General features: G+C 44.0%; 1 protein-coding gene across 1 annotated transcript; it reads right to left on the bottom strand.

The window, feature by feature from the left end:
- Positions 1-4,244: 4,244 nt before the first annotated feature.
- Positions 4,245-25,328, bottom strand: LOC138614784 (zinc finger protein 420-like). Its single transcript, XM_069688361.1, has 7 exons — positions 24,847-25,328; positions 23,981-24,741; positions 12,673-12,760; positions 11,742-12,432; positions 10,429-10,639; positions 9,650-9,971; positions 4,245-5,380 (listed from the first exon to the last, which is right to left on the bottom strand). Exons 1-7 carry the CDS (start codon positions 25,283-25,285, stop codon positions 4,764-4,766), a joined length of 3,129 nt encoding a protein of 1,042 aa, XP_069544462.1. The 5' UTR covers positions 25,286-25,328; the 3' UTR covers positions 4,245-4,763.
- Between the last annotated feature and the right edge of the window lie 8 nt (positions 25,329-25,336).

Below are 25,336 nucleotides of genomic sequence, written 5' to 3'. Positions count from 1 at the left end.
TGAACACACGAACATGTGAATACATGAACACATGACCACACATACATGAACATGACCACGAACACATGAACACACGAACATGAACTCATGAACACGTGACCACGTGAACAAAAACACGAACACATGAACACATAAACACATGAACACACAAACATGAACATGAACACATTAACACATGAACACAAACTCATGCACACATGAACACAAACTGATGAACACATGAAGACAAACTCATGAACACATGAACATGAACATGGAGACATGAACACACAAACACATGAACACAAACTCATGAACTCACGAACACAAACTCAAACTCATGAACTCACGAACACATGAACATGAACATAAACACAAACACACAAACTCATGAACACAAACACATAATCATGAACACACGAACACAAACTCATGCACACATGAACACATGAACACGTGAACATGAACACATGAACACAAACACAAACTTGAACACAAACACATGAACACATGAACACAAACATGAACACGAACACGTGAACACACGAACACAAACAAACACATGAACAGAGAAACTCATGAACACGAACTCATGAACTTATGAACATGAACATAAACAAACACACAAACTCATGAACACAAACAAAATCATGAACACATGAACACATGAACACACGAACATGAACACATGAACACAAACTCATGAACTCATGAACACGAACTCATGAACACAAACTCATGAACACGAACATAAACAAACACACAAACTCGAGAACACAAACAAAATCATGAACACATGACCACACATACATGAACATGACCACGAACACATGAACACATGAACATGAACTCATGAACACGTGACCACGTGAACAAAACCACGAACACGTGAACACATAAACACATGAACACACAAACATGAACATGAACACATTAACACATGAACACAAACTCATGCACACATGAACACAAACTGATGAACACATGAAGACAAACTCATGAACACATGAACATGGAGACATGAACACACAAACACATGAACACAAACTCATGAACTCACGAACACAAACTCAAACTCATGAACTCACGAACACATGAACATGAACATAAACACAAACACACAAACTCATGAACACAAACACATAATCATGAACACACGAACACAAACTCATGCACACATTAACACATGAACACGTGAACATGAACACATGAACACAAACACAAACTTGGACACAAACACATGAACACATGAACACATGAACACAAACATGAACACGAACACGTGAACACACGAACACAAACAAACACATGAACAGAGAAACTCATGAACACAAACTCATGAACTTATGAACATGAACATAAACAAACACACAAACTCATGAACACAAACAAAATCATGAACACATGACCACATAAACATGAACACGAACACATGAACACATGAACACACGAACATGAACACATGAACACAAACTCATGAACTCATGAACACGAACTCATGAACTTATGAACACGAACATAAACAAACACACAAACTCATGAACACATGAACACAAACTCATGAGCACATGAACACACGAACAAGAACACATGAACACAAACTGATGAACACATGAACACAAACTCATGCACACATGGACACACAAACTGATGAACACATGAAGACAAACTCATGAACACATGAACACACGAACACATGAACACAAACTCATGAACTCATGAACACAAACTCGAACTCATGAACACATGAACATGAACACGGACACATGAACACACAAACTGATGAACACATGAAGACAAACTCATGCACACATGAACACAAGCACATGAACACACAAACACACACTTGAACACAAACACATGGATACAAACTCATGCACATATGAACACACAAACTCATGAACACAAACACATGAACACATGAACACAAACTCATGAACACAAATACATGAATTCATGAACACAAAATCATCAACACATGAACACAAACACAAAATCACGAACACCTGAAGGCAAGGCAAGTTTATTTGTATAGCACATTTCAACAACAAAGCAATTCAAAGTGCTTCACAAAACCATTAAAACCATTAAAACCATCAAAACATCCGGCAAAGGAAAAGCAAATTTAAAAACAATTAAGAAAAACATTTAAAAAAAAAAATTTAACAAGCTAAAAATAGAATGAATGTTGCAGAGCAGTTTAAGAAATAAAATACAGTAATAAAATGCAGAAATGCAGGAAATTGATCAACATCCTTGAATCTGGTTCAATTGAAGGCAGCAAACAGAAAAGTCTTCAATCTTGATTTGAAGCAGCTCTGCAGCTTTCTGGGAGTTTGCTACAGATATGTGGAGCATAGAAACTGAATGCTGCTTCTCCATGTTTAGTTGTGACTCTGGGGACAGAAAGGAGACTCGTCCTAGATGACCTGAGGGGTCGGGATGGTTCAGAAGGTTGCAGCAGATCACAAATGTATTTTGGCCCTAAACCATTCAGTGCTTTATAAACCAACAGCAGGATTTTAAAGTGGATTCATGTTGGACAGGAAGCCGGTGTAAAGACTTCAGAACTGGAGGGATGTGATCCACTTTCCTGGTCTTAGTGAGGATTCGAGCTGCAGCGCTCTGAATCAGCTGCAGCGTTCTGACTGACTTTTTACAGAGACCCTTAAACACACCGTTACAGTAGTCCAGTCTACTGAAGATGAATGCATGGACAAGTTTTTCCAAATCCTGTTGCGACATAAGTCCTCTAATCCTCGATATATTCTTCAGGTGATAGCAGGCTGATTTTGTAATTGTCTTGATATGGCTGTTCAGATTGAGGTCTGAATCCATAACTACAGATTTCTAGCTTGGTTTGTGGTTTTTAACATCAGAGATTGAAGCTGAGCATTGACTTTCAATAGTTCATCTTTAGCCTCAAAAACAATTACTTCTGTTTTATCTTTGTTTAATTGAAGAACATTTTGGCACATCCAGTTGTTGATTTGTTCAATGCATTTACAATCCTGGTATGGGATTATAGTCCCCTGGTGATATAATTATGTAGATTTGTGTGTTGTCTGCATAATTATGATAACACACTTTGTTTCTTTCCATAATCTGAGCTAGTGGAAGCATGTAGATGTTGAACAGAAGAGGCCCCAGAATTGAACCTTGGGGAACACCACGTCATTTTAGTGCGCTCTGATGTGTAATTAGCTGCAGACACAAAGTATTCTCGGTCCTTCAAGTAGGATTCAAACTAGTTTAGTGCCAGAGAGTCCCACCCAGATTTTTAGTCTGTCTAGTAGTATGTCATGGTCGACCGTGTCGAATGCAGCACTGAGATCCAGTAATACTAAGACTGAAATTCTGCCACTGTCTGTGTTTAAGTGGATGTCATTGAAAACCTTAACAAGAGCAGCTTCAGTCCTGTGTTGCTGTCGAAAGCCTGACTGGAAGACATCAAAACACTTATTTATGGCCAAGAAGTTATTCAGCTGTTGAAAAACCGCCTTTTCAATTATTTTACTTAAAAATGGGAGGTTTGATATTGGCCTGGCAGAGTCTAAATTAGCCTTTTTTAGGAATCTGCTGATTGGTGCCCCAGTGGATAAGAGGCTGGGGAAGCCAGGCAGACAATCCTGTGGGCCAGCAAGCACGTTACATTTTGTGTGCGTAGGTGTTGTGTGTGCCAGTGCGTTGGTAGGTGACCATTTAGCTAGATTGTTTATTGTGGTAGCATTGCTGAGTGTCGCTTTATCCCTTGTGGAAAAGTTTTAAGTTTGTGCCTTCTATGGTTGTTTGATTTATGGTTAATAAATCCCTTTTGTTTATTAATTTGTTGCCCATGATCCTTTTTCCCTAGTTTATTTACATTTCTACTCCCCGCCTGCCCTAGACATCAGTTGGGGGACGTAACAGTGAACAGGTATTCAGTCTGATTGACAGGTGCTCCTCATATTTAGTCAATCAGTCAGTCAGACTGATTGACATCCTGATCCTGAGGCTGCGGTGCTCATCGCTGTCTGTGTGTGAACCTGACGACTGCTGGCAGTAACTACTGTCTCCGATCAGTCAGACTCACTGAGACACAGTGAAGAGTCTCTGTTGGACAGACAAACATCAGCAGGAAGTCTCAGAACGGAGCGCTGGATCGGTTTGATGTCGTAGATTTACAGACACTGTTTATAAAGCGAAAAAATTTCCCCTCGGGGATTAATAAAGTACAAATAAAATAAATAAATAAAATAAAATAAATAAAGTACAAATAAACTCACTCGAATAAAGTCTGAATTTATTGTCAGTCATTTTAATGTTCACGGTATAAAAGCAGACATGTGGAACGTTTGTGTGCTCTGCAGAAACAGGCTGATCAGCGGGATTGTTGGTTTCCAGCTGGAGACACAATGTCACATCTCTACATTATGTCCTGCAACATAAAGAGTGTTATTGATCCCCACAGGAATCCAAATCCAGAAACACCTGAGAACAAGTCAGAGGAAGACATTAACAGCAAAGAGGACGAAGGACACCGAAGTCTTGTGGAGGTTCTGTTTCCTCAAGCGACCACGTCGGTGTTCAGTGATGTGAACCATTAACTATTAAAAAAACAAAAAAATGTTTAAATCAAGAAATCAGACGTTTGCTAGCCGGTCAGTAAAAAATGATTTATAGGATTAAAACCACTTTGGTTGTTTAATGGAGAGCTGCTGCACCACGTCACCATGAGAGTGTCAGAGTCCTTCCAGCAGCAGACGGGTCCTCTGGGGTCTAACCCCCCCAGGCCTGCAGGGAGGTCAGCCTAGGTCTAACCCCCCCCGGGCCGGCGCACCACAGCCGGTGGCCGACTGCTGGTGAGTCCTCAGGTTGCAGATCCAGGCAAACCTCTTCCCACACTGCTGGCAGCTGAAGGGTTTCTCCCCGGTGTGAACTCTCTGGTGCTTCTTCAGGTTTCCGGCCTCAGAGAAGCGTTTCCCGCAGGTTTGGCAGTGGAAAGGTTTCTCCCCCGTGTGGACTCTCTCGTGGGCCTCCAGGTTGGACAAGCCGGAGAAAGCTTTGCCGCAGGCTCGGCACACGTAGCTCTTCCTGCGACGGTCGCCGGGCACGACGCTGACCGACGAGTTGTTGTCGTGGCGATCCAGGAGGCGGGCTCGATGCTGGGCAGCAATGGCCATCTCAAGCCCAGCCAGCGCTGCTGTGGATCCCGTGACAGGGAGAGGGGGTGGAGCCACGGTGGAGCTGATACCGGAGACACTTGGCGCCTTGGAGCTGCAGGACAGCGAGCTCTTTGCACAGCGGATCCTGTTCCGATGCTGCAGCAGCTGAGCCGGAGAACCTCTCATCACGCAAGCTGCTCTGCTCCACGGAGGCTGGGAAGCTGCCGGTATCCTCAGAGCGGTGGACACAGAAGTCCCTGCAGACCAGAGGAGAGACACAAGCAGTCAGCAGATGTCCAAAAAGCCCGATTGGACCGCTGAGGACCGTTTCCAGCAGAGACAATAGTCGTCTCCCAATCAAGTTGTTACCTTGGTAACCTCCACCCCACCCCCAACCACCAGCCCCCTTCACCACATCCCATCTCACATTCTCCAGTCTATTGCTCCAGACCTTCTTCCTTTTCTGTCCATCTCATCACCACTTCTCTGTCAACGGTCTGTTTCCTGAACTCTCTGAAGGAGAGAGTGAACCCTCTCCTGAAGAAACCCCCCCTCAACCTGTCTGAAGTAAACAACTACAGACTGTCTCTCTTCTTCCCTTTCTTTCTAAAACTCTGGAGCGAGCTATCTTTAACCAACTCTCCTCCTATCTCCACCATAATAACCTTCTTGACCACCAGTCTGGTTTCAACAGAGACGGTCCTCCTTCTGTCTCTGAGAAGCTTCACACTGCTAGAGCAGCCTCTCTGTCCTCTGTCCTGATCCTTCTAGACCTTCTGCTGCATTTGACACAGTGAACCACCAGATCCTTCTTTCCTCCTTCAGGACCTCGGTGTCTCAGGCTCTGCTCTCTCCCTGTTCTCATCCTACCTCAACCACCTCACCTACCGGGTAACTTGGAGAGGATCTGTGTCTGAACCTTGTCCTCTCACTACTGGTGTCCCTCAAGGCTCCGTCCCGGGTCCCCTCCTCTTCTCTCGACACCGACTCTCTCGGCTCTGTCCTTCACTCGCATGTCTTTTCCTACCACAGCTATGCTGATGACACCCAACTGATCCTCTCTTTTCCAGATCTGAAACACAGGTAGCAGCATGAATCTCTGCCTGTCTGACTGACATCTCTCAGTGGATGTCCTCACACCACCTGGAAATCAACCTCCACAAGACCGAACTGCTCTTCCTTCCAGAGAAAGACTCTCCCACCCTCGACCTGACTACTACCTTCAACAACTCTGTTATCCCGACCCTGACTGATAAGAACCTCGGAGACACTCCACAGTCAACTCTCTCTTACTGCCAACATCACTGCAACAACACGTTCCTGTAGATACATGCTGCACAACGTCAGGAGAATATGTCCTCTTCTCACTCAGAAGGAGGTTCTGGTCTAGGCTCTGGTCCAGGCCCTGGTCCAGGCTCTGGTGCAGATTCTGGTCCAGGTTCTGGTCCAGGTTCTGGTCAACTCACATCTAGACTACTGTAACTCCCTCCTAGCAGGTCTACCTGTTCGTACCATCTGACCTCTGCAGCTCATCCAGAATGCAGCAGCTCGACTGGTCTTTAACCTCCTAGATTCACTCACACTACTCCACTCCTCCTCCTCCTCTTCCTCTTCCTCCTCCGCTCCCTTCACTGGTTACCAGTAGCTGCCTGCATCCGTTTCCAAACATTGGTACTTGCGTACCGTGCTACGAACAGATCGGATCCAGTCTACATCCAGGACATGGTCCAATCTTACATCCCAGCCCCTCCCTCCACTCTGCTTCTACCAATCAGCTTGTTGCTCCTCACTGAGCTAAACACTCTACAAAATCATGACTGTTTGCTGTCCTGGCTCCTAAATGGTAGAATGAGCTCCCCAACGACATCAGGACAGCAGAAACTCTGAACATCTTCCACCACAAACTAAAAACACACCTCTTCAGACTTTACCTTGAACAGTAGAACTTTAGTATCTTAACATGGAACTTACTGATAGAACTTTGTAGTTTGGCTTTCTGGAAGAAATTATATTTTCTTTATTCTTGCTGTTGCTGTTGTTCTGGTTTTGTACCCTCATGGTTGGAATGAACTTATTGTAAGTCGCTTTGGATAAAAGAGTCAGATAAATGAAATGTAATGTAATGTTTCAGCAATATCACACCAGAGGGAGCTTTAACGGGATTAGTGATGCCTTCGAGACCGAGGTGGCGACGTCAGCATCACTGAAGTGTTAAAACACCCTCCAGTGTGATACTGTGATACAAAGAGTCACAGCTCTGTTGATCCTTTCAGATCTCAGCAGTAATTACTTCATCAACTTCTTCAGCAATAAAAGTCTCACTATCAGGGAGAGAATTGGGCAGACCCTTCCTGTTACTGTCACTGATGTGTTGCTAAGCAACAGCAGCCCTGAAAGCAACTGTAGGACCAGATTTATATTTTGAACATTTCTCTCCTGTTGAGCTCTCTGAGCTAACTGCAATTATTTCCTCCTCTGGATCATCTACCTGTCTCCTGGATCTCATCCCAACTAAACTCCTTGAGGAAATCTTCCCTTTAATTAGTGCTTCCATATCAGATGTAACCGGCTATGTACCGCAAGCTTTTAAAGTGGCTGTAATTAAACCTTTACTTAAAAAGAATCTTGATCAGCTGTTTTAGGAAACTAAAGACCGATTTACAACCTGACGTTTATTTCTGAAATCCTGACAGATCTAATAAAACCACATCATCCTGATATATCTAATAGAACCACATCATCCTGATAGATCTTATAGAACCACATCATCCTGATAGATCTTATAGAACCACATCATCCTGACGGATCTTGCAGAACCACATCATCCTGACAGATCTTATAGAACCACATCATCCTGACAGATCTAATAGAACCACATCATCCTGATAGATCTTATAGAACCACATCATCCTGACAGATCTTATAGAACCACATCATCCTGATAGATCTTACAGAACCACATCATCCTGACAGAGATCTTCTCTCAGCCTACTTGTGGTTCCCAGAGTTTCCACCAGCAGGATGTAAATCAGAGTTTCAGTTTTCAGGCTCCCAGTTTGTTTTCAGGAGCAGAAACCTTCTCGAGCTTTAAGGTCCCACTCAAAACGTTCCTTTTTGATAAAGTTTATAGTTGAGCTGCTCAGGTGAACCTGAACCATCCTGCAGTTCTGCTGTTATAGACCGAGGCTGCTGAGGAACCTCCCATGATGCACTGGGCTTCTTACCTCTCACTCTTTCACTCTCTATAACTCACATCTCACCATCACATCTCATTAACTTCATCTTTTTCTCTCCCATGGTTTCTTCTTATTATCTGTTGTCTCCATTCAGTTCCTTCACTCGTGTAGTTTCTGTTCTTTCTTTTCCAGATGTCCCGTCATGGAGCTGCATGTCTCTGCTCTGTGATTGTTAAAGGGAGTTTTTCTTCCGTCTGTTGGAGGTTTTTCTCCCTAAAAGAGGAGTTTTTCCCTCCTAGCTTATGTGGGAATTGTTGAATTGTTGGTTTCTCTGTATAATATTTTAAAGTTCTGCTGTAAAAACTTTAATGTGTTCAGTGCCATGAAATAACCTGTGTTGTGATTTAGCGCTATATAAATAAAATTGAATTGAAATTAATTGAATAGTGTGATCTCCATTTCCATGGCAACACAATGGGTATGACTAACAACTGGAAAACAATCAGTAGACTGTTATGTAACGTATGTAACGTTTACTACTCCAGGAAGTAGTCCGACCCTTAGCAACCACCTAGCAACAGAGAGGATTTCTAGTCTCCAACTGAATAAATACAGAACATAGAAACACTAAACTGATCAGCTAGCTCAGTCTGGTTGGAACAAAGATATCTGATGAACAAAGATATCTGATGAACAAAGATATGTGATGAACAAAGATATCTGATGAACAAAGATATCTGATGAACGAAGATATCTGTTGAACAAAGATATCTGATGAACAAAGATATCTGTTGAACAAAGATATCTGATGAACAAAGATATCCATGTTCTCATGTGTTTTTAACATTTTAGCTCCGTGTCATGTGTTCAAACCAAACCGGTCCAGCTAGCCTCGTCTAGGATTGTAAGTGCGTGACTATCCGTGGTGTTACGGTACGGGTGCTCAGAGCGACCAAAAAGGACCAAAAGAGACCCGACTTCACCAAATGGCTCATTTAATAGAACTATAACAAGTAGAAACCACATATTATATGAATTTCTATTCTAATTCTATATTCCCATTGAGGAGGTGGAGTGATATTTCCAGTGATGAGCAGGATGTGATGTCATGATTTGTTCCAAATGTTCTGTTGACCAATCAGATCTCTGGGGAGGAGCTACTTGTTGTATAATAAAATATCACAAATAGATGAGTGTAATCTGTCGTTTGGTACATAAAAACGAACAGATGGAAGCTCTAATAAAGTCCAATAATAAATACCGATAGATGAGTCACAGGACAGGATTATTTAAAACAGCATGAAAAGCTGCAGAACAAAAGCGTGGCGTGTCAAGAGAAGCGGATGTTACCTGGTGATGAAGAGGAGAAACTCTGCCTCGATGATGAAGAACCTGAAGCACGTGGTGGCTGAAGCGCCTGCCGAGGCTGCGTCTGGGTCTCTACGATGATAACGCCGTCCTCCTCACATTTTGCTGAGTCATCATTGGTGCAAGGGGCCGAGTCGTCATCAGGAGCCCAGCGGGTGAAGAAGGTCTCCAGTTCGAACAGAGAGTACTCAGAGCTCACTGGGTTGTTGGTACCGGACGTGTTGGTGTCTGAGACCTTCAGCTGGACCGCCGCCATCCTGCTGGACTCCTCTGATACCATGGGGGTCCGCTCTGCTGCTGCCAACTGGGGGGAGATGGGATTTAAGGATGTCAGTCTCATCAGGGTGGAGACAGATGTCTGTGTGAAGGGACACGGTCTTATTGTGAAGGGACACGCTCTTATTGTGAAGGGACACACTGTTAATGTGAAGGGACACGCTCTTATTGTGAAGGGACATGCTCTTATTGTGAAGGGACACGCTGTTAATGTGAAGGGACACACTCAATGTGAAGGACACGCTCTTATTGTGAAGGGACACGCTCTTATTGTGAAAGGACATGTTAATGTGAAGGGATACGTTCTCAATGTGGAGGGACATGCTCTGATTGTGCAGGGACACGCTTTTATTGTGAAGGGACATGCTCTTATTGTGAAGGGACACGCTGTTAATGTGAAGGGACACACTCAATGTGAAGGACACGCTCTTATTGTGAAGGGACACGCTCTTATTGTGAAAGGACATGTTAATGTGAAGGGATACGTTCTCAATGTGGAGGGACATGCTCTGATTGTGCAGGGACACGCTTTTATTGTGAAGGGACACGCTCTTATTGTGAAGGGACACGCTGTTAATGTGAAGGGACACGCTCTTATTGTAAAGGGACACGCTGTTAATGTGAAGGGACACGGCCTTAATGTGGAGGGACGCGCTCTTAACGTGCAAGGACGCGCTCTTATTGTGCAGGGACACGCTGTTAATGTAAAGGGACACGCTGTTAATGTGAAGGGACATGCTCTTATTGTGAAGGGACACGCTGCTAATGTGAAGGGACACACTCAATGTGAATGACACTCTTATTGTGCAGGGACACGCTCTTATTGTGAAGGGACATGTGGGAATCAGAACACTTTACTGATTTTATTGTGTCACAATTTTATAGATTTATAATAAAAACACAAATTCATGTTTGTTTGTGAAATGTTTTAATGATTTCAGTTCAAACTTTACAAAACTGTGACACAATAAAAAAAATGTGACCGCAGGAAGTTCTGTTCAACCGTTTGGACCCACCACTCATTCAACTGTTTTCTACAGAACCCTGTCAGAACCCTATCAGAACCCCATAAGTACCCCCATCAGAACCCTATCAGAACCCCATCAGAACCTCCATCAGAACCCTATTAGAACTCATCAGAACATTAGAACATGTATACGAGTGGTTCTACAGAGTTCTGCTGAGTCGGGGTAACGGTACCTCTCAGCATGAAGCTCGCTTCGTACGATTCTACACATTTCAGAACGCAGAGATAATATAAAAAAAACATTGTCTTTTATTTTGAAATGTGTTGACGTTTAATAGCTCATGGACCATCAGTCGAACTAAGATTTAAGGTGCACGCTGTCAACAAGAGAAAATATATACGACAGATGTCAGCGATGATCGTAACACTAAAGAAATACATTGTAGAAAAAAGTTAATGATTAAGTTGAACGGTTAAAATCTGCAGTTTGATCTGTAGAGCGAAGAACCGCTGCTGCTAGCAGGCTAACGCTGCTGCTAGCAGTCTAACCCTGCAGTTGCCTGCTGCAGCTGATAAACAGCAGCTAGTGCTCTGACAAATCGGTCCTCCTGGAACTGAAGCTACAGACCTTCAGTTCCAGGAGGACGTAAAGAGACTCCTGATGGAAAGCGAGCGTCCTGCGCTGAAGCCCGTACCGTTACAGCCCTCAGACCTCCACTTCCTGTCACCCGTTCTGTTGAGCGAGGAGGTCATTCGCGTGCCGTGTCTGTAAATTACAGAGGGATTGTTAAACATGACGCTTGTTGTGGCCCTCCGTCCTCCAGCTAAGACGTCCCTGACAGCCCCGTGTCCTGAGGGTGGTGTCTCTTCTGGTGCTTCTTCAGGTTGCTGGGGTCGGAGAACCTCTCGGGGCAGAGCGGGCACTCGTACGGTCTCTCTCCGGTGTGGATGTTCCTGTGGATCTTCAGGTTCCAGAACTGGGAGAACTTTTTGCCGCAGATGACGCAGCCGTACGGTCTCTCTCCGGTGTGGGTCCTCAGGTGGGACTCTAAGTTGGCCGGAGAGCGGAAGCCTTTCCCACAGAAACTACAGATGTAAACCCTCTTCGTGGTGCTCTGACTCGACCCCTGAGCAGACGGTCCCACCTGCATCTGACCTGACGCCTGAGAGAGGCCGGACTCGTCCGACAGATCAATAACAGGAAGCTGCTGTTCAAAGGAAACGGGGGGGAAACCTCGAGAGCTCCTCTCTGCGGAGCCCTCAACAGCCAATCCCCTCCCAGAGCTGCCAGGCTCTGCACCAATGAGAGAGCCCGGCAGGTATGAGAGGGGAGCGCAGTGTGAGGACGGCCCCGGGAGGCTGTCACCATAACCAACCCCCCCATTAGTCCACATCGAAGAAGGGCCATAGCTGACCTCTAAAAAGCCCCGCCCACAGTCCTGCAGGTCAGACAGCTGATTGGAGGGGGTCTCTTCAAACGGCAGCGCTCCTCTGTAGTCGTCTGTGCTCGACTCCACCAACCCTGCACACAGAGAAACATGTTCAGAGTTTTCACGGGACGCTCTGGTCCTTCATTAGAGAGGGACGGACCACCAGTGATGCTTACATAACACAAAACAGTGAACACCCTGCAGCTCCAGTTTACCAGTGAAAAGGAAGTGGGCATTTTATTTTGAAATTCCGAACAAATGCTAACTAAGCACGTAAGAGACAGCAGTAGAGACATGTGACCCTGTGAGTCGTGGTGGACGTGTCCTCTCACCCTCCTGGATGCTGAGGCTCGTCTGGTTCACTGTCACCGGCTCCGCCTCCTCCACCTTCACCAGAACCACATCCGGCTCGTCATTTTTCTGCACACACAACACGGAGGAAACGTGTTACCGCGACACGCAACACGGAGGAAACGTGTTACCGTGACACACAACACGGAGGAAACGTGTTACTGCGACACACAACACGGAGGAAACGTGTTACTGCGACACACAACACGGAGGAAACTTGTTACTGCGACACACAACACGGAGGAAACGTGTTACTGTGACACACAACATGAAGGAAACATGTTACTGCGACACACAACACAGAGGAAACGTGTTACTGTGACACACAACATGAAGGACAACACAGAGGAAACGTGTTACTGTGACACACAACATGAAGGAAACATGTTACTGCGACACACAACACGGAGGAAACGTGTTACTGCGACACACAACACGGAGGAAACTTGTTACTGCGACACACAACACAGAGGAAACGTGTTACCGCGACACACAACACGGAGGAAACTTGTTACTGCGACACACAACATGAAGGAAACATGTTACTGTGACACACAACACGGAGGAAACGTGTTACTGCGACACACAACATGAAGGAAACATGTTACTGCGACACACAACACGGAGGAAACGTGTTACTGCGACACACAACACGGAGGAAACTTGTTACTGCGACACACAACACGGAGGAAACGTGTTACTGTGACACACAACACGGAGGAAACGTGTTACTGCGACACACAACACGGAGGAAACTTGTTACTGCGACACACAACACGGAGGAAACGTGTTACTGTGACACACAACATGAAGGAAACATGTTACTGCGACACACAACACGGAGGAAACTTGTTACTGCGACACACAACATGAAGGAAACATGTTACTGCGACACACAACACGGAGGAAACGTGTTACTGCGACACACAACACGGAGGAAACTTGTTACTGCGACACACAACACAGAGGAAACGTGTTACTGTGACACACAACACGGAGGAAACGTGTTACACACACAACACGGAGGAAACTTGTTACTGCGACACACAACACGGAGGAAACGTGTTACTGTGACACACAACATGAAGGAAACATGTTACTGCGACACACAACACAGAGGAAACGTGTTACTGTGACACACAACATGAAGGAAACATGTTACTGCGACACACAACACAGAGGAAACGTGTTACTGTGACACACAACATGAAGGAAACATGTTACTGCGACACACAACACGGAGGAAACGTGTTACTGCGACACACAACACGGAGGAAACTTGTTACTGCGACACACAACACAGAGAAACGACCGCGACACACAACACGGAGGAAACTTGTTACTGCGACACACAACACAGAGGAAACGTGTTACTGTGACACACAACATGAAGGAAACATGTTACTGCGACACACAACACGGAGGAAACGTGTTACTGCGACACACAACACGGAGGAAACGTGTTACTGTGACACACAACATGGAGAAAACATGTTACTATGACACAACATGGAGAAAACATGTTACTGTGACACAACACGGAGGAAACGTGTTACTCCGACACACATCACGGAGGAAACACATTCAAAGCGACTGTAGCTGCATCCAGTCTACATCCAGGACATGGTCAAATCTTACATCCCAGCCCGCTCACTCCTCCTCCTTCTCCTCCTCCTCCTCCTTCTTCTCCTCCTTCTTCTCCTCCTTTACCTTGAACAGTAGAACTTTAGTATCTTAAAATAGAACTTACTGATAGAACTTTGTAGTTTGGCTTTCTGGAAGAAATTGTATTTTCTTGATTCCTGTTGTTCTGGTTTGAACCCTCATGGTTGGAATGAACTTATTGTAAGTCGCTTTGGATAAAAGAGTCAGATAAATATAATGTAATGTCATGTAATGAAATAAAATGTAATGTAATGAAATTTAATGTAATAAAATGTAATGTAATGAAATGTAATGTAATGAAATAAAATGTAATGTAATGAAATGTAATGTAATGAAATAAAATGTAATGTAATGAAATTTAATGTAATAAAATGTAATGTAATGAAATTAAATGTAATGAAATAAAATGTAATGTAATGAAACTAAATAAAATGTAATGTAATGAAATGAAATGTAATGAAATAAAATGTAATGTAATGTAATGTAGCAGCTGATCACTGGCGGTCTGAGTGCAGGCGATGACAAAACTCTAAATCTCTAAACTCTTTAAACTCTGTAAACAACACTTTAAACTCTGTAAACTCTTTCAACTCTAAACTCTTTAAGCTCTCAATTCTCTAAACTCTTTAAACTCTCTGAACTCTTTAAACTCTCAAGTTTAAACAAGATTAAAGTAATTTATTTTATAGACTTTATTAATCCCCGAGGGGAAATTTCTTCACTACAGCAGGGGGGCTCTCAGGGGGGAGCTGCTGCAGCAGGCTGCCACTAGCGCGGCGCCAGGTAACCTGACCTGAGGTGCATGTTTTTGGATGATGGGAGGAAGCCGGAGAACCCGGAGAGAACCCACGCAAGCACAGGGAGAACATGCAAACTCCGCACAGAAAGGCCCAGGACCGGATTCGAACCCGGAACCTTTTTGCTGTGAGGCGACAGTGCTAACCACTGCACCACTGTGCCGCCCAATCTTCGTAACCTTCGTCACACCGACGTCTTCAGAGATTTAGAACACACCATGGAACTCTTCATCAGAGATCTTCATCTTCATCAGAGGCCTTTATCATCAGAGGTCTTCATCTTCATCAGAGGCCTTTATCTTCATCAGAAGTCTTCATCTTCCTCAGAGGTCTTCATCATCAGAGGTCTTCATCTTCATCAGAGGCCTTTACCTTCATCAGAAGTCTTCATCTTCCTCAGAGGTCTTCATCATCAGAGGTCTTCATCTTCCTCAGAGCTGAGGTCAACACCATAAGGAGGACTTTTACGCTGCATCATATTAATCCAGAGACCAGAGACGTCCTCTGAGACCAGAGATGTCCTCAGAGACCAGTTAAGTCCTCAGAGACCAGAGACGTCCTGAGAGACCAGTTAAGTCCTCAGAGACCAGAGACGTCCTCTGAGACCAGAGATGTCCTCAGAGACCAGTTAAGTCCTCAGAGACCAGAGACGTCCTGAGAGACCAGTTAAGTCCTCAGAGACCAGAGACGTCCTCTGAGACCAGAGACGTCCCCTGAACCCAGAGACGTCTTTGAGACCAGAGACGTCCTCAGAGACCAGTTAAGTCCTCAGAGACCAGAGACATCCTCAGAGACCAGAGACGTCCTCTGAGACCAGTTAGGTCTTCAGAGACCGAAGAAGTCTTCAGAGACGTCCTCTGAGAAAAGTTAAGTCCTCTGAGACCGGAGACGTCTTCTGAGACTAGAGACGTCTTCTGAGACCAGAGTTCCTGAGACCAGAGACGTCCTCAGAGACTGTGACAAAAATCAATAATAATAATAATAATAAATAAATGATGATCACTGATCGCAGATGAAGTTTATTTAACTGATGTTTATTGTTTGAGTTTAAATCACAGCAGCTGATTGGTTCCTGAACACGTTATTTACAATATTATTATATGATTCTTTAGGTAATGTGATGAGGATTTTACATGCATGTTGTTCTGTAGTGTAGAAGAGAAACATGTGAAGCATGTTGGAGGGACACGCCATGACTCAGCAGTTTATTCAATGTGGAAAATAAACAGATGTTTAATTTTGATGTTTTCATCACACACAGCCAGACACACACACTATACACACAACCAGACACACACAACGATATACACACCGATATACACACAGCCAGACACACAACGATATACACACAATCAGATACACACAACTATATACAGTGGTGTGAAAAAGTGTTTGCCTCCTTCCTGATTTCTTATTTTTTTTGCCTGTTTGTCACTTAAATGTTTCAGATCATCAAACAAATTTAAATATTAGTCAAAGATAACACAAGTAAACACAAAATGCCATTTTTAAATGAAGGTTTTTATTATTAAGGGAGAAAAACAATCCAAACCCACATGGCCCTGTGTGAAAAAGTGTTTCCCCCTAAACCTAATAACTGGTTGGACCACCCTCAGCAGCAACAACTGCAATCAAACGTTTGTGATAACTTGCAATGAGTCTTTTCCAGCTGTGGAGGAATGTTGGCCGACTCATCTTTACAGAGTTGTTGTTGTAATTCAGCCACATTGGAGGGTTTTCCAGCACCAACCTCCTTTTTAAGGTCATGCCACAGCATCTCAATAGGATTCAGGTCAGGACTTTGACGAGGCCACTCCAAAGTCTTCATTTTGTTTTTCTTCATCCATTCAGAGGTGGACTTGCTGGTGTGTTTTGGATCATCGTCCTGCTGCAGAACCCAAGTTGGCTTCAGCTTGAGGTCACGAACAGACGGCCGGACGTTCTCCTTCAGGATGTTTTGGGAGACGGTAGAATTCATGGTTCCATTTATCACAGCAAGTCTTCCAGGTCCTGAAGCAGTAAAACAGCCCCAGACCATCACACTACCACCACCATGTTTTACTGTTGGTATGAGGTTCTTGTTCTGAAACGCGGTGTTACTTTTACACCAGATGTAACGGGACACACACCTTCCAAAAAGTTCAACTTTGGTCTCGTCAGTCCACAGAGTATTTTCCCAAAAGTCTCGGGGATCATCAAGATGTTTTCTGGAAAAAATGAGACGAGCCTTAATGTTCTTTTTGCTCAGCGGTGGTTTTGGTCTTGGAACTCTGCCATGCAGCCATTTCTGCCGAGTCTCTTTCTTCTGGTGGAGTCATGAACACTGACCTGAACTGAGGCAAGTGAGGCCTGCAGTTCTTTGGATGTTGTCGTGGGGTCTTTTGTGACCTCTCGGATGAGTCGTCGCTGCTCTCTCGGGGTAATTTTGGTCGGCCGGCCGCTCCTGGGAAGGTTCACCGGTGTTCCATGTTTTCTCCATTTGTGGATAATGGTTCTCACTGTGGTTCTCTGGAGTCCCAAAGCTTTAGAAATGGCTTTAGAACCTTTTCCAGACTGATAGATCTCAATTACTTTCTTTCTCATTTGTTCCTGAATTTCTTTGGATCTCGGCATGATGTCTATCTTTTGAGGATCTTTTGGTCTCTTTCACTTTGTCAGGCAGGTCCTATTGAAGTGATTTCTTGATTGAGAACAGGTGTGTCAGTAATCAGGCCTGGGTGTGGCTCGAGAAATTGAACTCAGGTGTGATAAACCACAGTTAAGTTATGTTTTAACAGGAGGGGGCAAACACTTTTTCACACAGGGCCATGTGGGTTTGGATTGTTTTTCTCCCCTTATAATAAAAACCTTCATTTAAAAACCTCATTTTGTGTTTACTTGTGTTATCGTTGACTAATATTTAAATTTGTTTGATGATCTGAAACATTAAAGTGTGGCAGACATGAAAAAAAATTATATATACTGTACTGTGTATATACATATATATATGTATATATATATATTGACTGTGTTTCTTGGTTTGTTTGTATATAATATATATAGATATATAATGTACTGTATATACTGTATATACTGTGCATTTTATATTTTATATTTTTTACTGCTATTTTATGCTTTTCTATTATTCTATTCTATTATTTTATTCTATTATTTCTATTGTTATCTTATTGCTTCTGTATGCTGCTGTAGCAAAAAGAATTCCCCTCTGGGATTAATAAAGTAAGTATCTACCTACCTACCTACAACCAGATACAGACAACGATATACACACAACCGGACCCACAACCAGAAACACACAACCAGACAAAAAAAAACGATATACACAGAAACAGACACACACAACGATATACACAGCCAGACACATCCAACGATATACACACAATCAGATACACAACAATATACACACAACTGGATACACACAATCAGATACACAACGATATACACACACCCAGTACCACAACCAGACACACAACGATATACACACACGATATACACACAACCAGACACACGATATACACAACCAGACACACACAACGATATACACACAACCAGACACCCACAACTATATACACACAACCGGAGACACAACCAGAAACACACAAACAGACACACAACGATATACACATAACCACATACACAACGATATACACACAATCAGACACACACAACCAGACAAACACGATATACACACAACCAGAAACACACAACTATATACACACAACGATATACACACAACCAGAAACACAACGATATACACATAGCCACATACACAACGATATACACACAATCAGACACACAACTATATACACACAACCAGACACAAAAAACGATATACACAGAAACAGACACACACAACGATATACACGCAATCAGACACACACAACCAGAAACACAACGATATACACACGACCAGACACACAACGATATACACACAACCAGACACACACAACAATATACACAGAACCAGACACACACAACCAGAAACACATGACCAAACACACACAATCAGACACACAACGATATACACACAACCAGACACACACAACGATATACACATAACCACACACACACACACACGATATACACTCAACCAGACACAAAAAACGATATACACAGAAACAGATACACAACGATATACACACACACACAACTATATACACACAACCAGTACCACAACCAGAAACACACGATATACACACAACGATATATACACAACCAGACACACAACGATATACACACAACCAGACACGCACAACTATATACACACAACCAGACACGCACAACGATATACACACAACCGGAGACACAACCAGAAACACACAAACAGACACACAACAATATACACATAACCACATACACAACGATATATGCACAATCAGACACACACAACCAGACAAACACGATGTACACACGACGAGACACACACAACCAGACACACACAACCAGACACACACAACGATACACACAACCAGACACTTTAAACGATGTACACACAATCAGATACACAAAACCGAACACACACAACCAGAAACACAAGACCAGACACACACGATATACACACAACCAGACAAACAACGATATACACACAACCAGACACGCACAACGATATACACACAACCGGAGACACAACGATATACACATAACCACATACACAATGATATACGCACAATCAGACACACAACCAGACAAACACGATATACACGACCAGACACACACAAAGATATACACACAACCAGATGCTTTAAATGATATACACACACAATCAGATACACGATATACACGACCAGAAACACAAGACGATATACACACAACCAGACACGCACAACGTTATACACAAAACCGAACACACACAACCAGAAACATAAGACCAGACACACACGATATACACACAACGATATACACACAACCAGACACACAACGATATATACACACAACTAGACACACAACGATATATACACAACCAGACACACACAACGATATACACAACCAAACACACACAACCAGAAACACACGACCGAACACACACAACCAGAAACATACGACCAGACACACAACGATATACACACAACGATATACACACAACCAGACACACGATATACACGACCAGACACACACGACGATATACACACAACCAGACACGCACAACGTTATACACACAACCGGACACACACAACCAGAAACACAACGATATACACATAACCACATACACAACGATATGCACACAATCAGACACACACAACCAGACAAACACGATATACACACAACGATATACACAGAAACAGACACACACAACTATATACACACAACCAGACACACGATATACACACGACGAGACACACATAACCGGAAAAACACAACTATATACACACAAATAGACACACACAACCAGAAACACATGACCAAACACACATAACCAGACGCTTTAAACGATATACACACAATCAGATACACACAACGATATACACAAAACCGAACACACACAACCAGAAACACAAGACCAGACACACACACGATATACACACGATACACACACAACGATATACACACCAGACACAAAAAATGATATACACAGAAACAGAAACACACAACGATATACACACGACCAGACACACACAACAATATACACACAACTAGACACACACAACCAGAAACACGTGACCAAACACACACCAGACACACACAACGATATGCACACAACCAGACCCTTTAAACGATGTACACACAATCAGAAACACAACGATATACACAGAACCGAACACAGACAACCAGAAACACAAGACCAGACACACACGATACACACAATATACACACAACACACACGATATACACACAACTCGACACACAACGATATATACACAACCAGAAACACACGACCAGACACACACAATATACACACAACCAGACACACAACGATATACACACGACCAGACACACAACGATATACACACAACCATTCACACAACGATATACACACAATCAGACACGCACAACGATATACACACACCAGATGCACGATATAGACACACACAACGATATACACACAACCAGACACACACAATGATATACATACAATCAGACACGCACAACGATATACACACACCAGATGCACAATATAGACACACACAACGATATCCACACAACCAGACACATACAATCAGATACACAACGATATCCACACAACCAGACACATACAATCAGATACACACAACCAGACACACACCCGGGCTGATCCTCCTGGTGACTAAACTCTGATAACATTCTTAGAATTGTGACGTTTTCAAAGATTTTTCCACAAAAGTTCAGAGTAGTTCCCACCTGCACCCTTCAGAGAGCTCATGAGCAGAGACACTGAGGAAGACTGAGAGGATGAAGAGTTCATCAATCAGAGAAAAAAAGTACAGCGAGGTCAGAGAAATATTCTTGAATGACATTTACGAAACTCTAGATTACAACCCGTTTCTGAAACAGGAGACGCTCTGTAAAATGGAAATAAAAACAGAATTTGATGATTTATAAAGCACAAACTCAATATTTAAAACAAAATAAATCAAAGACAACAAATGTTGAAACTGAGAAATTTAATTATTTTATTAAAAATATCTGCTCATTTTGAATCTGAGCAGCAACACGTCTCTAAAAAGTTGTGACAGGATCAACAAAAGATGGAAAAGTTGTGTAAAAAAAAACAAAAAAAAACTGTTGGAACATCTGACAACTAATCAGGTTACCATGGCAACAGATCAGTAACATGATTGGGTATAAAACGATGATTTCAGAGAGACAGAGTCTCTAAGCAGTGAAGCTGGGGAGAGGTTCACCACTCTGAAAGACTGTGTTGGAAAATAGTTCAACAATCTAAGAATAATGTTCCTCAACGTAAAATTGCAAAGAATTCATCAAACACTACATTAATTAAAAGATTCTACATTAAAGATTCAGAAAATCTGGGGAAATGTCTGCACGCAAAGGACAAAGCTAAAAACCAACAGAGGATGGTGGTGATCTTCGGGCCCTCAAATTATTCAAAACACACTGTTCTGGAGTGGAAATCACTGCATGGGCTCAGGAACACTTGTGAAAACCATCGTCTGTGAACACAGTTCATCGCTGCGTCCACAAATGCAGGTTAAATCCCTCCAAAGAAGAAACCAGATAGAAACACGATCCAGAAACACCGCCGCCTTCTCTGGACCGAGATCATTGAAGATGGACTGAGGTGAAGTGGACAACTGTCCTGAGATCTGATGGATCACAATCTGAGATTCTGTTTGGAAATCATGGACGCTGCATCCTCCAGGTTAAAGAGGAGAGGGACCATCCAGCTTGTTATCAGCTCAGTTCTAAAGCCAGCATCTGTGATGGTACAGGGATGCATTAGTGCACATGGCATGGGTAGCTTGAACATCTGGAAGGAAGCATTAATGCTGAATGATATATTCAGGTTTTGGAGCAACATATGCTGCCATCCAGACAACGTCTCTTTCAGGGAAGGTCTTGTTTATTTCAGCAGAACAACGTCCAACCACATTCTGCACGTATTCCAACAGCATGGTTCTCTAGTAGAAGAGTCCGCTGATAAACTGGCCTCCTGCAGTCCAGACCTGTCAATCATTGGAAACATCTGGAGCATCAGGACATGAACAATACAACAAAGGAGACCCTGAACTGTTGAGCAGCTGAAATCCTCTATCAGGCAAGAATGGGACCACATTTCACTTTCAAAACTCCAGAAACTGGTCTCCTCAGTTTCCCAACGTTTCCAGAGTGTTGTTAAAAGAAGAGTTGATGCAGCTCAGTGGTGAACATGATCCTGGAACAACTTCATAGAGACGTGCTGCTGACATCAGATTCACAATGAGAAATTATTTTTAGAAAATAACAATTTCTGTTTCAACATTCGATATGTTGTCTGTGAACTGTTTTCTATTAAATAATAAAAATTTATGTGATTTAATAATCATCACATTGTTTTTATTTACATTTTACACTCACTAGTGTTTTGGAAACAGGTTGTATATCTGCAGGACAATGTTTGTTTGAAAGTGATGAAGATGTTTGATGAGTGCAGAAATGACGAGTGTTCAACCTTCAGCACTGATCACAAACACTTTCAGACTCTTATCGACACGCAGTTCATTTTATTTCCACTGGAGGTCACTGTCCATTCTGTCCCTTTATCACCAAGACAGCTTCTTTTTTTTTTTTTTTAAATCAACCAATCACATCTTTTAAAGGGATGTGTCACCTGGCAACGGGGTCTCCCACACCTCCTCACTCCTTTCTTTACTCAGAGTCTTAGCAGATCAAATCAAATGTTCAGGCTCAGTAAGAATCTCCCGGGTTCAGAACATCAGAACTTCTGTCCAATAACGCGACCAGATCCAAAGAAAACCACCGAGACTCTTCACAAATCACCACATGATGGAGGAGAGTTATTTCACCTTTTTAATTGTCTCAGTGGAAACATGAAGACTGATTGATGGCAGCAGAGGGAACAGTTTAATAAGTATTGATCATGTTCCTCCTCCCTGATTATCGCCTGTCTGCTAGCAGGTCCCGGTCCATCAGGTCCCGGTCCAGCTCTGTACAACATGATGCAGCTCTGACGCTCCTGTTTGAGAAATGAAGTGTGTTCATGTCCGTGTTGATTCTGATTCGACCCGATCCTCCTCCTGCTCTAACAGCCGGAGTTATCAAACCCAAGCGAGCCAATCACGTGAAGCATGAGGTCTCTGTAGTGACCGACCAGGTTCTGCTCCACCTGAAGTGGTCGTGTCCAGTGATCAGAACATCTTCTACCTGCAGAGACAGAGGTTCAGTTCTTTTCCCAGACGTCCTCGTCAGTCTTCATTTCAGGGTGACTCTTGTGCTGGTGTGTTTTCAGGTTGCGTATCCAGGCGAAGCCTCGGCCACAGAGCCCACAGCTGTAGGGTTTCTCCCCGGTGTGGACGCGCTGGTGCTTCCTCAGGTTGCCGGCCTCTGAGAAGGTCTTCCCGCAGGTGGAGCAGCTGAAAGGTTTCTCCCCGGTGTGGACACGCTGGTGGATCTCCACCTTCTTGGGCCGGTTGAAAGCTTTGCCGCAGTAGCTGCAGACAAACAGTCTCTCCTTGGCGGGTCGAGGAGGCCCTTTGTTGCCGTCACTGAAGGATGCGAGGGGGGCGGGGCCGTAACGAGTCCAGCCGTTAACACCGCAGGAGGTCGACGGGAAATCCGCCGCCGCCAGCGAGTACGAACACGACGGCCTCCGAGCCGCCGCTTCACCGCCCGACAGTTCGTCAAGAAACCCGGGAACCAGCAAGGCAGTGCTTCTACCGGCGTCACACAACACGTCAAACCGAGAGTCTCTGCTGCCCTCGTCCACATACCGGACCGGGTCCACGGCTCCCAGCCGGGCCGAACCACCCAGATCACACACAAGGAGAGGAGAGGAGCCACTGACCTCCACTCCTCTGCTGCTGACGCTCAGACTCCTCCTGCTGCTCTGGGTCTGGGTCTGGTTCTGGTTCTGGGTCTGGATCTGGATGGAAGCAGACTGAGTGTCCTGCTGTCTCTGACCTGCAGCTCCACAAGGGACCGACTCCAGCAGTCCTTCAGAGAGACAAGAGCAGGACACTTAGTACAGTCTGTCCTCTGATGTCTGTCCCTGAGGACCGTCAGTGGGGACACATGCAGCAGAGTTTTGTCTGGACTCACCGTCATCTCCAATGAGCGGAACGTCTTCTTCTGTTTGTTCACCGCGGGACATGTTGGCCTCCAGCACCTCCTCCTTCACCTGCAGCACCTCCTGCTCCACCAGCTCTACATCTGGGGACTGAACAACAGGCAGGTCAGGGAGAACTGACTCCTCCTGACTCCGCCTGTAATCGTCTGTGTCCGTTTGTCTCCGTCTATAATCGTCTGTCTCCTCCTGTCTCCTAAAGTTTCCTCCTGTCTCCCACTGTCTCCGTCTGACTCCCTCTGTCTCCCAAAGTTTCCTCCTGTCTCCCTCCGTCTCAAGTTTCCTCCTGTCTCCCCGTGTCCGTTTGTCTCCTCCTGTCTCCGTCTGCAATCTTCTGTCTCCTACCGTCTCCGTTTGTCTCCGTCTGTCTCCAACTATCTCCGTCTGACTCCATCGGTCTCCGTTTGTCTCCATCTATAATCGTCTGTCTCCTCCTCTCTCTTAAAGTTTCCTCCTGTCTCCCCC

The sequence above is a fragment of the Brachyistius frenatus genome, unplaced genomic scaffold (genome assembly GCF_029030835.1).
Source record: "Brachyistius frenatus isolate BFR_SWC_R1_liver_20210118 unplaced genomic scaffold, ASM2903083v1 Contig_570, whole genome shotgun sequence".
NCBI classification, from domain to species: Eukaryota; Metazoa; Chordata; class Actinopteri; family Embiotocidae; genus Brachyistius; species Brachyistius frenatus.
The sequence above is the reverse complement of the archived record's forward strand: the minus strand, read 5'-3'. Positions and strand labels throughout refer to the sequence as shown.